Consider the following 14,736-nt stretch of genomic DNA (forward strand, 5'->3'; position numbering starts at 1 on the left):
TCATGTAACCAAATACCACTTGTTCCCCAAAAACCCATGGAAATAAAAAATGTTTTTTAAAATAATACATAAATAAATAAAAATGAAGGCAACACAAAGATATTCTCTTTTTTTGGCTGGGTGCAGTGGCTCCACCTGTAATCCCAGCACTTTGGGAGGCCAAGGTGGGTGGATCACTTGAGGTCAGGAGTTCGAGACCAGCCTAGCCAACATGGTGAAACCCCATCGCTACCAAAAATACAAAATTCAGCCAGGCCGATGGCTCATGCCTGTAATACCAGCACTTTGGGAGGCCAAGGCAGGCGGATCACCTGAGGTCAGAAGTTCTACAACAGCCTGGCCAATAGGACAAAATCCTGTCTCTACTAAAAATACAGAAAAATTAGCCAGACGTGGTGGCACGCACCTGCAGTCCCAGCTATTCGGGAGGCTGAGGCAAGAGAATCGCTGAATCGCTTGAACCGTGCACCAGAGGTTGGCAGTGAGCCGAGATCACACCACTCCACTCCAGCCTGGGTGACAGAGCGAGACTCCAACTCTATTAAAAAAATAATAATAAGCCAGGAGTGGTGGCAGGCACCTGTAGTCCCAGCTACTTGGGAGGGTGAGGCAGAAGAATTGCTTGAACCGGTGAAGCGAAGGTTACAGTGAGCTGATATTGTATCTCAAAAAACAGAGGAGAGAAAGCAAGTTATGTCACTATGTTCATTTATCTTTGAAGAGTACATGGTTTTATGCAAAATAAGTACAGCAGCTCGCCACAGAGCAGTTGCCAAAATACTGTATTTTGGTTTTACTTCTCTATTTTGAAGGTAATAAAGAAATAAAAGTATTTCTGGTAAATATTTTAAAACAGTCCATCAAATCCATGAGTAGAAATTGATTATCATCAACATACTTCACAAAAATCTATCCAAATATAAAAATCTTTTATCCTGAAAACCATTAAAATGCAAAATCATATATGTGAATAAAATATATAATGGTTTAACTGGTGGCCACACAGAAAAAAAAAATCATGAAATAATTTTAAAGTACTTAAGTCAGGCGCAGTGGCTCACGCCTGTAATCCCAGCACTTTAAGAGACTGAGGCAGGCAGATCACCTGGGGCCAGGAGCGCAAGACCAGCCTGGCTAACAGGATGAAACGCCATCTCTACTAAAAACAGAAAAATTAGTCAGGAGTGGTGGCACATGCCTGTAATCGCAGCTACTTGGGAGGCTGAGGCACAAGAATCGTTTGAACCTGGGAGGCAGAGGTTGCAGTGAGCTGAGTTCACACCACTGCACTCCAGCCTAGCCTACAGCGGGACTCTGTTTCAATAAATAAATAAAATATTTAAAATTATATTAAGACCTTATACTTTGGAAGCAAAAAGTGGTTGGAGGGCTTTCCCCCTAAAATCAGGAAAAAGGCAGTATGTCTGCTCTTGCGACTTGTACTCAAATGTTGTAGAGGTTCTAGCAAAGGAATTAGGCAATAAAATGAAACAAAAGACACCTACATTGAAGAAGAAGTAAATGCATCTGTTTACAGATGAAATAATCTCACAGAAAAATGTATGAAATCCACTAAAAGACTCAGTATTAATAATGATCAACGGACGAGCTCCATGGCTCAAACCTGTTAATCCCAGCACTTTGGGAGGCCAAGGCAGGCAGATCATGAGGTGAGGAGTTCGAGACCAGCCTGACCAACATAGGCAAACCCTGTCTCCACTAAAAATACAAAAAATTAGCCAGGCGTGGTGGTAAGTACCTGTAACCTCAGCTACTCGGGAAGCTCAGACAGCAGAATTGCTTGAACCTGGGAGGTGGAGGTTGCAGTGGGCCAGTATCATACCACTGCACTCCAGCCTGGGCAAAAGGGCAAGACTCTCTCTCAAAAATAGAAATAAAAATAAAAAATAATGAGTTCAGCAAGGATACAAGATCAATATACAAAAATAAACTGTACTTCTGACCGGGCATGGTGGCTCACGCCTGTAATCACAGCACTTTGGGAGGCCGAGGCGGGTGGATCACAAGGTCCTAAGTTCAAGACCAGCCTGGCCAAGATAGTGAAACCCCATCTCTATGAAAAATATAAAAATTAGCCAGGGGTGGTGGTGGGCACCTATAACCCCGGCTACTTAGGAGGCTGAGGCAGAGAACTGCTTGAACCCAGGAAGCAGAGGTTGCAGTGAGCCACGGTCACACCAATGCACTCCAACCTGGGGGACCGAGCGAGATTCCGTCTCAAAAAATACTTATATTACAAAGCCACAGTACCATCGTGTGTTGCTGGCATTAAGACAGATATATAGATCAATGGAATAGAACTGGGAGTTTAGAAAGCCACCCTCACATCTGCAGTCAACTAATTTTTGACAAAGGTGTCAAGGTAATTCAATGAGGAAAGAAGAATCTTTTCAAAAAATGGTGCTCAAACAACTAGATGTCCACATATGAAAGAAAATTGGATCTTTATACTTCACACCCTATATAAAAACTCAAAAATGGGTAAAAGTCCTAAATGAAATATAAAACCCATACTGTGAAAAACTACAAAATACTGTTTAAACAAACTGAAGACTTAAACAAATGAAGGCCTCCCACATTCATGGATCGAAAGATTGAGCATTGTTAAGATGGCAATAATACAAAAATTGCAAACTACTACTAAAACTATTTTAGTTTTAAGAGCTAAAACTACAAAACTCTTAAGCACAAATCTTCATGACCTTGGATTAGGCAAGAGAAACTTAAAACGATGAAAAAAAAAAAAAAAGGAGACATGCAAGGAGGTAGAGGAAGAGTATTTCAAAGAGAAAATAGCAACAACAAAAGTCCTGAAAGAGAAACAGAAACAACCTAACACAATCAAAAAACAGAGAGAGAAAATCAGAGAGGGAGGTAGGGGGCCTTATAGGCCAAGTTCAGGTAGGTATGCATGGCAAAAGCCAGTCAAGCGCTGCTCCAGGGAAACCATTCCCCATAGAAAACCAGGATGCGAAAGGTGCCTTGAAGAGAGGAGCAATGAAACAGTTCAGACCACAATTTATTTAAACTGACCTCACTGCTCTTCAAAAGGCTGTTCCTTAAGTCTCATATGTGTTTATTTCAATCCTATGCATATTTTCAATAATTAAACCAACCAATTAATTATATATGCTGACTTCTTAAAGATGGCATCTCTCAGGTTTTATTCACATTTTGTACAATTAAATCTCAGTGCAATTCAAATTGTCTTCATGGCTTCTTTTTTATTTTATTTTTAATTTTCTTTCTATTCCTTTAGTAGATAATATATTCACGACTGAAATTTCAAAAGGGTAAAAAAATCTCCCTCTTAACCTGCCTCTCAGACACATACTTCCCATCTCTGGAGACTTGGGATGTTATTAGTTGGTTCCTTCTTTATCTTTCTCGAGAGATTTTATATATTTTATTTTTATTTTATTTTATTTTATTTTATTTTATTTTATTTTATTTTAGAGACAGAGTTTCGCTCTTGTTACTCAGGCTGGAGTGCAATAGCGCGATCTCGGCTCACCGCAACCTCCACCTCCTGGGTTCAAGCAATTATCGTGCCTCAGCCTCCCGAGTAGCTGGGACTACAGGCACGCACCACCATGCCCAGCTAATTTTTGTATTTTTAGTAGAGACGGGGTTTCACCTTGTTGACCAGGATGGTCTCGATCTCTTGACCTCGTGATCCACCCGCCTCGGCCTCCCAAAGTGCTGGGATTACAGGCGTGAGCCACTGCGCCCAGCCTGAGATTTTATATTTTGACAATCGTTTTTTATATCAGAGTATAAAGTTTTCTCATTTTTCTAAAGGTTGCATAGTATTCCATTGTGTGGATACACACACTTTAGTTCTTTATTGATAACTTTTCATTGGACTTTTTTTTTTTTTAATGCAGCTCCCAGGGCAAGAGCCATCTATGGATGGGCTTCAGAAGATAAGTGAATAGGCCAGGCACAGTGGCTCACACCTGTAATCCCAACACTTTAGGAGGCCGAGGCAGGTGGATCAGCTTGAGGCCAGGAGTTCTAGACCAGCCTGGTCAATGCGGTGAAACTTCATCTCTACTTGAAAAAAAAAAAAAAAAGCTGGGCATGGTGGTGTATACCTGTAATGCCAGCTACTGGAGAGGCTGAGGCATGAAAACTGCTTGAACCTGGGAAGCAGAGGTTGCAGTGAGCCAAAACTGCACCACTGTCACCACTGTACTCCAGCCTCAGCTACCCAGCAAGACTCTCAAAAAAAAACAAAAAAAACCTTTGGGACGCCGAGGTAGGTGGATCACAAGGTCAGGAGATCAAGACCACCCTGGCCAACATGGTGAAACCCTGTCTCTACTAAAAATATAAAAATTAGCCAGGTGTGGTGGCAGGTGCCTGTAGTCCCAGCTACTGGAGAGGCTGAGGCAGGAGAATCGCTTGAACCCCGGAGGTGGAGGTTGCACTGAGTTGAGATCACACAACTGCACTACAGCCTGGCGACAGAATAAAACTCCATCTCAAAAAAAAAAAAAAAAAAGGAAGAAGAAGAAGAAGAAAAGTGAACAGGCCAGGCACAGCGGCTCACGCCTGTAATCCCAATGCTTTGGGAGGCTAGGGTGGAAGGATCGCTGTACCCAGGAATTAGAGGCGCCAGTGAGCTATTATCACACCACTGAACTCCAGCCTGGGCAAGAGAGCAAGACCTTGTCTTCAAAAAAAAGAAGAAGAAAAAAAAAAGACAAGTCAATCCCTCAATATGGTGTATATGTGCCTATATACATTTCTCTGGGCAGAAATTTGCATACCATTCACTATATTTATCAAAGGGAACTGTGACCGAAACAAAGATTGAGAACTACTCTTCTTCATACCCAATGACACAGTTTGAGGGAAAGAAAAAAAAAAAACTTTGCACAGGTGTTCAATAAACATTTGTTGAATCAATTTTAGTCCCCGGGTGCAGTGGTTCACACCTGTAATCCCAGCACTTTGGGAGGCCGAGGAGGGTGGATCATGAGGTCAGGATATCGAGACCATCAAATCCTGTCTCTACTAAAAATGCAAAAAAAAATAGCCAAATGCGATGGCGTGCGCCTGTAGTCCCAGCTACTCGGGAGGCTGAGGCAGGAGAATCACTTGAATCCAGGAAACGGAAGTTGCAGTGAGCTGAGATTGCGCCACTGTACTCCAGCCTGGCGACAGAGCGAGTTGCCATCTCAAAAAAATAAAAAATGGAAAAAAAAGCATCAATTTTAGTCGAGAGTTTTGCTAATTGTCGTACTAGAGACTAGAGAGCTAAATTAAATATCAATATAATACAAAATTCTTATCTAGCTCATGGAATCTTTTCCCATTAACACCAAAACTGACCAATTTGACCTATTTCTTTTCTGAGGTTTATTTTTTCGTCTGCGCCATGAACAGGGGTACTAAAGAAAGAAAAGAACCAAAATAAAAGCACCTGAATGATCAAAAGTTGACCACAAAAGCTGTGTTCACCATAAATGACCTCAAAGGACTCTACTATGCCTCTTAAAATCTATGTAACGTTCCATAGAGCCCTTTCTGAGAAAATCGATCATTGGTAGCTGCGTAGTTGCCTAACATGCCATGCACCAGAAAAGAAGCTTTACATATACATCTTGCTTAATCCCAAAACAATCACTATGGCAGCTATTAATTTCCTCTCTTTTATAGATAAGGAAATAGAAGCTTAAAGAGATTAAACTGAAGCTATTTACCTGCCCAAGACCACATGACTATTAAACTAGACTATACTAATATAGTAATACAACTATAATCCATAACCATTAAACTAAAACATCACCACGTTCTTCAAGACTCCAAATCTCATCAAGCTTCCAAAACACGGTACCATGGTGCCTTGACCTCCAAAATGTATCATTATGGGGAGGTGGTATAACATGGTGGTCAGAAACACCAAGATTCTAATTCTAGTTCAACCACCTATTTGTTGTATGACACATTATTTAAATTCCAAGAGGTGCTTTCACCATCTGTAAAGCTGCATCCATGTGGGTTGAAATGAAAAACAAGCATGAAAAGCCAACAGTTCACATACTGACCTGAAGAAGATGCTTGGTACAAGGTAGCTACTATCATTACTGTTGCCCTTTTTTGAGAAAAAAAACACAAAGGACTGCAAGGTTCCCCAATGTGGCATAAAATTTTCATCCCCTAGAATGCTGTCACTGTGACAGCATTGACCAATGACTGAAAAAAATTATATCGGATTATCTTCGAGCTTAATGTAACATTTTAAATTGTTCTTTGAATTAACAATACTTCAAACGTATAGCCATATCCATTGCCATACCATCATGACTGTCTGCTTTGCTCGCTGCATAATTATTTCACTTTCAATTTGTTTGAATGTTTTATCCAGAATTATGCAGTGAGGTTTGGGTGTTTTTTTTAAAGATTATTTTTAACATCAGGTGATAAGAGAATGACAGCTGTCAAATGTCTTGCATCTTTATCTGTTCTCTGTATTTCTTTTTCCTAGTAAACCGTATTATCCCTTTGACTCCAATGAACTCATCTAAACAAAATAAAATATTCTCTCCATGCCCTCGGTCTCAACACCGCTCAGGTGATCCTTAACGAAGAGCGGAGACGAGACGAGCTGAGTTGTTAATGAGAAAAGTTTAAGGCCCTACGCAACACATTCCTAAGAAAGAAAAGTTTGTTACATTCTTCTCCCTCATGACCCAAAGCTTGAAATCCACGCTTTAGGCAGTACTCAAACTGAGGTTCGGGGCAACGCCGAACAAGAAAATAACTTTACCGATGCGTTTCAAAACAACTAAGCTTACTCCCTTCCCCCAAGAGTGAGGGGAACAGTGCAAGTACACGTAGCAACAAAATCCCTGCGCGCTGGCTACCGCCCAGAGCTGGAGCCCACGGTGCTAGGAAAGTTGGACGTCCAGCGCCTGCTGTGCGGCCCCTTCTCTGCCTTCGCTCGCCTCCGGAGCCACCCACCGCCATCCTCCCCCACCCTGCATACCAGGAGTGCCCCGTCCACACGAGGCCTGCAAAGCCTCCCCAGACACCGAGCCGCACGGCCTCCCCCAGCGGCTCACCATCGCAGACCCAGGATAAAGGCGCTAGCTGGCGGCTCGGCCGGTTGAGGAATCCGTTATTAGGGCTCGGGATCCATTCGCGCCAACAACTTCTCCCGCGAAGTGGAAGAAGGCGAAGGCAGCGGCGCGCGGCGATGACGTAGAAGGCGCGCGCTTTCCTTCCGTCCCGCCCAGAGGCGGGAGGTGAGACGCCTGCCCAGGTGCCGCACGGAGGGCGGCCGGGCCGCTGCCACCGCGAGGAGCCAAGATGTGAGCTCGGTTTTTGTCGGTGGCGCTAAAGTAGGGGGATCCAACATTGGTTTCCCTGGAAGGTGGGGTATTCAAGTACCTCCCGGTTACATGTCTGGACAGTGCGCTTCCCTACAGTAACTTTCAAAAGTTTTTACTACCAACTGCAATAAGATCAACATTTTAGCTGTGCATTTTACATATTGCATATAAATTATCTATTCTGTAATAAGTTTTCGTCAAGCGGCCGGGCCCGGTGGCTCACGCCTGTAATCCCAGCGCTTTGGGAGGCCGAGGTGGATGGATTACCTGAGTTCAAGACCAGCCTGACCAATATGGCGAAACCCTGTCTCTACTAAAAATTCAAAAATTAGCCGGGCATGCTGGCATGTGCCTGTAGTCCCAGCTACTCGGGAGGCTGAGACAGGAGAATTGCTTGCACCCGGGAGGCGAAGGTTGCAGTGAGCCGAGATGGTGCTGCTACTGCACTCCAGCCTGGGCGACAGAACAAGACTCCATCTCAAAAAAAAAAAAAAAAAAAAGATACCAAAAGCTTTGAAGTAAGCCAGTTTTATATGAATAGATAAGCAATTGAATCGTGAAATAGAATGGAACATTTGTATACGATTTTGAGAAACAAATGACACGAAAGAGTTCAATGGAGAAAGCAGTTATCTCCAGCTTTGGCTCTATATACACTTTTGAAATTCTCACCCATCCACCCACTGTTGGGTCTTGCACTTTATGACACCAACGTCTCTAGGACAAAAGATAGCAAAGCCTGGACTACAACAGAGGCTGAGCATGGACAGCTGGTATTTATTAAACGCCTATGGTTAGCTAGGCACAGTGGCTCACGCTGGGAATCTGAGCACTTTGGGATGCCAAGGCGGGCGGATGACTAGGTCAAGAAATCAAGGCAATCCTGGCCAACATGGTGAAACCCCGTTTCTACTAAAAATACAAAACTTAGCTGGGCTTGGTGGCGTGTGCCTATAGTCCCAACTACTCGGGAGGCTGAGGCAGGAAAATCACTTGAACCCGGGAGGTGGAGGTTGCAGTGAGCCAACATCGTGCCACTGTATTCTTGCCTGGCAACACAATGAGACTCCATCTTAAAAAAGAAGAAAAAGTGGGAGGCCAGGCGCAGTGACTCACACCTGTAATCCCAGTACTTTGGGAGGTCGAGGCGGGTGGATCACGAAGCCAGGAGATCAAGACCACCCTGGCCAACATGGTGAAAACCCTTCTCTGCTAAAACACAAAAAACTAGCCCAAGTGTGTCACGCGCCTGTAGTCCTAGCTACTCGAGAGGCTGAGGCAGGAGAATTGCTTGGACCCCAGAGGCGGGAGTTGCAGTGAGCCCAAGCCACTGCACTCCACCCTCGTGACTGAGCAAGACTCTGTCTCAAAAAAAAAAAAAAAAAAAAAAAACGACTATTGTTATATGTGCAGCTCTGGACTAGCCTAGTTTAGCTCATTTTATCCCTAAGATGACACTGACGACTGTTATCCCCAGTTTACAAACAGGCTGTTACTCATGAACAGGGCCTCACCGCACTGGTCCCTCTGAAGCCAGTCTGCTAGGTCTCCAGCCCCACCACATGCTATTTAACTGAACAAGGGCAAGTTACTGTGCCTCAGTTTTCTCTTAGGAGACACATCACACAAATTTTTGCCCCTAATTTTAGAGGACCTACACCAGTTTATAATGTTCATTGTGTTGTAAATCAATAAATGAGTAAATAAGACACATAAAAAGTACATATCTTTCATATTACATTACTCTTTTGCATTCCTTTTTTTTTTTTTTTTTTTTTTTTTGCATTTCTTGAAGCCTTCCTTGAGCTTAAGTGAGACTTAAGTCAGGAGCCTGTAACTTCTTTGTGAGATTGTTTTCTTTAGGAATATTTATTTGCCGGGCGCGGTGGCTCAAGCCTGTAATCCCAGCACTTTGGGAGGCCGAGACGGGTGGATCACAAGGTCAAGAGATTCAGACCATCCTGGTCAACATGGTGAAACCCCGTCTCTACTAAAATACAAAAAATTAGCTGGGCATGGTGGTGCGTGCCTGTAAAATCCCAGCTACTCAGGAGGCTGAGGCAGGAGAATTGCCTGAACCCAGGACGCGGAGGTTGCGGTGAGCCGAGATCGTGCCATTGCACTCCAGCCTGGGTAACGAGAGCGAAACTCAGTCTCAAAAAAAAAAAAGGAATATTTATTTACTTGAAAATACTCTATCTCAGAAATATGCCAGATTTAAAATGAATGCATATGCTTTTGAACTCCTCCCTTGAACCTGGACTGGCCTGTGACTGATTTGGTCAAAGAATACAGTGGAAGTGATACCATGCCAATTCCAGACCTAAGCTTTAAGAAGACCGGCAGCTCCTGTCTTACTCTCTTGGAACACCACCTAAAGCTAGAGAGGGGTCATCTGAGACCAGCCTTATAGCCATCTACACCAGGTACCATGCATGTAAATAAAGCCATCTAGGACCACCATCCCAGCAACCGATGGAATTCCACTAGCTTTGTTGACCCCAGTTGACACCTGGGAAAAATCACCTAGTCAAGGCCTGTCCAAATTTCCTGACCCGCAGTAGCATGAACATATTTAAATGATTGCTCTGTTAAGGTAATAGGTATTGGAATAGTTTCTTGTAAAGCAATAGATAATAGATATCCAGAATGGAAATATTTTTGAAGACCCTAAATAGGGCTGAGCATGGTGGCACGTACCTATAATCCTAGCACTTTGAGAGGCCCTGTCTCAAAAAAAAAAAAAAGGGAAACCAATCAGAAAAGATGCCCCTGCTAATCCATGCCTTTTTGTTAGCAGAATAATGGAATGGAAAGAAATTCACTCCTTGAAAACAGTTGGATGTAAGCTTTTGCCTGTCACAGCAAATTTACATTTATGGATGCCTGCTGCATTAGTACATGTCAACACTGTTATTCCCTCTTTCACATCCTTAGTTCCTTTATGGGCTAGCTTATCAGCTGTAGTTAGTATCTACCTGGGGCAATAAGACCAAAACAGTGATGTTTCAGCCATATTATAGACTTGGTCAGGTATCAGGATTTTCATCAGTGATAATATTGGCAAATTCATCAACAAATTTCTCCATTGCTTTGTGATCAGCAGATGCTTTATCTCCACAGATTTTTTAAAAATTTAACACCCTAGGCCGGGTGCGGTGGCTCAAGCCTGTAATCCCAGCACTTTGGGAGGCCGAGACGGGTGGATCACAAGGTCAAGAGATCGAGACCATCCTGGTCAACATGGTGAAACCCCATCTCTACTAAAAAATACAAAAAATTAGCTGGGCATGGTGGCGCATGCCTGTAATCCCAGCTACTCAGGAGGCTGAGGCAGGAGAATTGCCTGAACCCAGGAGGTAGAGGTTGTGGTGAGCCGAGATCGCGCCATTGCACTCCAGCCTGGGTAACAAGAGTGAAACTCCATCTCAAAAAAAATAAAAATAAAAAATAAATAAATAAATAAAAATTTAACACCCTGTCTTTTCTTAAATTTCTGCAACCAGCCTGTTGAATATTTACAATTCCCTTCCATTTTTAATTCACTGTAATAGAGCTTTGTTTGCTTCATGATCAGCATACCATTATATGGCATGTGTTCACTATGATGCTTATGAATTTACTCTTTCAATACATGATTGAGATTTTCTTTTTTAGTTTTATGTAGTTTGGGGGGAGTTGTTTTTGGTTTGTTTTTTTTTTTTTTTACTTTTCATTAACTTCTGTTCATCACTTTCAGCATAAACCTTCAGCAGTTTTTCCTTCTGTTTCTTCAAGTCATACGTGGTAGTGATTCCAATTTCATGCTCTTTCGTAAGATTTTCACACTTAAACTGCTGTCCACCTTCTCCAACAGTTTGACTTTCTGTGCTACAGATAAACATAAATGCTTCCTTGTTTTCTCATCACTCTTACCCAAAGGGGTATCTGGAGGCCTTTTTGACATTTGCAGCAATATCTTTATACCACAAAGCGAGAATAATCAAAAAGCCACAGAAGGCCAGGCACAGTGGCTCATGCCTGTAATCCCAACACTCTAGGATGCGAAGGAAGGAGTATTGCTTGAGGCCAGGAGTTCAAGACTACTCTGGGAAACAGAATGAGACCCTGTCTCATAAAAAAAAAAAAAAAAAAAAAAAACCACTGTAAACAATCTGAGTGTTAGCTATAAAGAAAATGGATAAATTGAAATATATTCATACAACAATAAAAAATCAATGAAATACAGATCATACATCATACAACACTACAGATCAGTCTTATATCTCTTTTTTTTGTTTTGTTTTGAGATGGAGTCTTGCTCTGTTACCCAGTCTATAGTGCAGTGACATAATCTCGGCTCACTGCAACCTCTGCCTCCCAGGTTCAAGCAGTTCTCCTGCTTCAACCTCCCAAGTAGCTGGGATTACAGGTGCCTGCCACCACACCCAGCTAAGTTTTGTATTTTTAGTAAAGATGGGGTTTCATTATATTGGTCAAACTGGTCTCAGACTCCTGACCTTAGGTGATCCACCCACCTCAGCCTCCCAAAGTGGTGGGATAACAGGCATGAGCCACCACACCTGGCTCAGTCTTATATACTGATATGGTTTGGCTCTATGTCCCCACCCAAAACTCATCTTTTTTTTTTTTCTTTTCTTTTTTAAGAAGGGGTTTCACCATGTTGGTCAGGCTAGTCTTTAACTCCCAACCTCAGGTGATCTGCCCGCCTTGGCCTCCAAAGTGCTTGGATTACAGGCGTGAGCCACCACACCCGGCCCAAAACTCATCTTCTAACTCCTGTAATTCTCATGTGTTGTGGGAGGGACCCAGTAGGGAGATGATTGAATCATGAGGGCAGGTCTTTCCTGTGCTTTCTCCTGATAGCGAATGGATCGCATGAGATCTGATGGTTTTAAAAATGGAAGTTTCTCTGCACAAGCTCTCTTTGCCTGCTGCCATCCATGTAAGATGTGACTTGCTCCTCCCTGCCTTCTGACATGACATGATTGTGAGGCCTACTCGGCCCTGTGGAACTGCAAGTCCAATACATTTCTTTCTTTTGTAAATTGCTCAGTCTCGGGTATGTCTTTACCAGCAGCATAAATTGGTACCGGTAGAGTGAGGCCTTGCTAAAAAGACACCCAAAAATAGGAAAGCAACTTTGGAACTGGGTAACAGGCAGAGGTTGGAACAGTTTGGAGGGCTCAGAGAAGACAGAAAAATGTAGGAACGTTTGGAACTTCCTAGAGACTTGCTGAATGACTTTGACAAAAATGCTGATAGTGATATGAACAATAAGGTCCAGGCTGAGGTGGTCTCAGATGGAGATGAGGAACTTGTTGGGGACTGGAGCAAAGATGACTTTTGTTATGTTTTAGCAAAGAGACTGGCAGCACTTTGCTAAAGAGACTGGCAGCACGGCCCTAGAGATTTTTGGAACTTTGAACTTGAGAAAGAAGATTAGGATATATGGTAAATGAAATTTCTAAGCAGCAATGCATTCAAGAGGTGACTTGGGTGCTGTTAAAGGCATTCAGTTTTAAAAGGGAAACAGAGTATAAAAGTTTAGAAAATTTGCAGCCTGACAACACAATAGAAAACAAAATCCCATTTTTTGAGGAGAAATTCAAGCCAGTTGCAGAAATTTGCATAAGTAACCTGGTGTCTAACATTAATCACTGAGAGAATGGGGGAAAATGTCTCCAGGGCATGTCAGAGACCTTTGCAGCAGCCCCTCCCATCACAGGCCCAGAGGCCTTGGAAGAAAAAGTGGTTTCATGAACCAGACCCAGGATCCCTGCGCTGTGTGCAGCCTATGGACTTGGTGCCCTGTATCCCAGCCACTTTAGTCGTGGCTGAAAGGAGCCAACATAGAGCTCGAGCTGTGGCTTCAGAGGATTCAAGCCTCAAGCCTTGGCAGCTTTCATGTGATGTTGAGCCTGCAAGTGCACAGAAGTCAAGAATTGAGGTTTGGGAGCCTCCACCTGGATATGTTAAGATGAATGGAAATGCCTGGATGCCCAGAGAGAAGTTTGCTGTAGGGGAGGGGACCTCATGGAGAACATCTGCTAGAGCAGTGCAGAAGGAAAATGTGAGGTCAGAGCCGCCACACAGAGTTTCCAATGGGGCACCACCTAGTGGAGCTGTGAGAAGAGGGCCACCAACCTCCAGATACCAGAATGGTAGATCCACTGACAGCTTCCACCATGCACCTGGAAAAGCCGCAAATACTCAATGCCAGCCCATGAAAGCAGCTGGGAGGGAGGCTGGACCCTGCAAAACCACAAGAATGGAGCTGCCCAAGACCTTGGAAAGTCACCTCTTGCATCAGCATGACCTGGATGTGAGACATGGAGATCATTTTGGAGCTTTGAGATTTGACTGCCCTGCTGGATTTCAGACTTGCATTGGGCTGTAGCACCTTTGTTTTGGCCAGTTTCTCCCATTTGGAATGGCTGTATATACCCAATGTTTGCACCCTTATTGTATCTAGGAAGTAACTAACTTGCTTTTGATTTTACAGGCTCATAGGCAGAAGGGACTTGCCTTGTCTTGGATGAAACTTTGGACTGTGGACTTTTGAGTTAATGCTGAAATGAGTTAAGACTTTGAGGGACTGTTGGAAAGGCATGATTGGTTTTGAAATGTGAAAATATGACACTTGGCAGGGGCCAGGGGTGGAATGATATGGTTTGGCTCTGTGTTCCAACCCAAATCTCATCTTGTAGCACCCATAATTCCCAGATGTTGTGGGAGGGACCCAGTGGGAGATGACTGAATCATGAGGGTGGGTCTTTCCCCTGCTGTTCTCGTGATAGTGAATGGGTCTCATGAGAGCTGATGGTTTTAAAAATGGGAGTTTCTCTGAACATAATCTCTGTCTTTGCCTGCTGCCATCCATGTAAGTTGTGACTTACTCCTCCTTGCCTTCCGCCATGATTGTGAGGCCTCCCCAGCCATGTGGAACTTTTAAGTCCAATAAATTTCTTTCTTTCTTTCTTTCTTTCTTTTTTTTCCAGGGGAAAGCATAAACGCAGTCCCCCACTACCACAAATTATGCAGTCGAGTTTCCCACATTTGGGGAAATCGCAGCGGTCAGCACATCTGGAGTGCAATGGATAAGCCTCACCCTGGGAAAACCACCTTCATGATCATGGCAGGAGCCACTGTGCCCGGCCTCCAGTGGGAATATTAATAGCAGTATTTAAATGCTGCACAAACCTATAAGGCACGGTGTGTGGATGAGGAAACTATAACAACTTCTAAACAGAAGATATCCTATTATATACATATTAAATATATATATATGTATTTCTTAGAGACATCTCTAAGAAAAATATTTCTTTAACTCTGATTTGCTGAAAATTTTAAACTACTCTTCATCTTCATT

General features: G+C 43.2%; 1 protein-coding gene and 1 pseudogene across 1 annotated transcript in view; both read right to left on the reverse strand.

Moving 5' to 3' along the window:
* The window catches only part of RFC1 (replication factor C subunit 1), a 94,619-nt gene extending 87,391 nt beyond the window's left edge, over positions 1–7,228 (reverse strand). Inside the window, exon 1 of the mRNA XM_003927521.4 lies at positions 7,095–7,228. Coding sequence (XP_003927570.1) covers positions 7,095–7,097 — 3 coding nt within the window. The 5' untranslated portion in view covers positions 7,098–7,228. The remainder of the gene's footprint in view (positions 1–7,094) is intronic.
* A 7,135-nt stretch (positions 7,229–14,363) lies between these two features.
* LOC120363871 (U1 spliceosomal RNA) lies at positions 14,364–14,516 on the reverse strand (annotated as a pseudogene).
* Positions 14,517–14,736: the final 220 nt, after the last annotated feature.

Source organism: Saimiri boliviensis, chromosome 3 (genome assembly GCF_048565385.1).
Source record: "Saimiri boliviensis isolate mSaiBol1 chromosome 3, mSaiBol1.pri, whole genome shotgun sequence".
In the NCBI taxonomy this organism is placed as follows: domain Eukaryota; kingdom Metazoa; phylum Chordata; class Mammalia; order Primates; family Cebidae; genus Saimiri; species Saimiri boliviensis.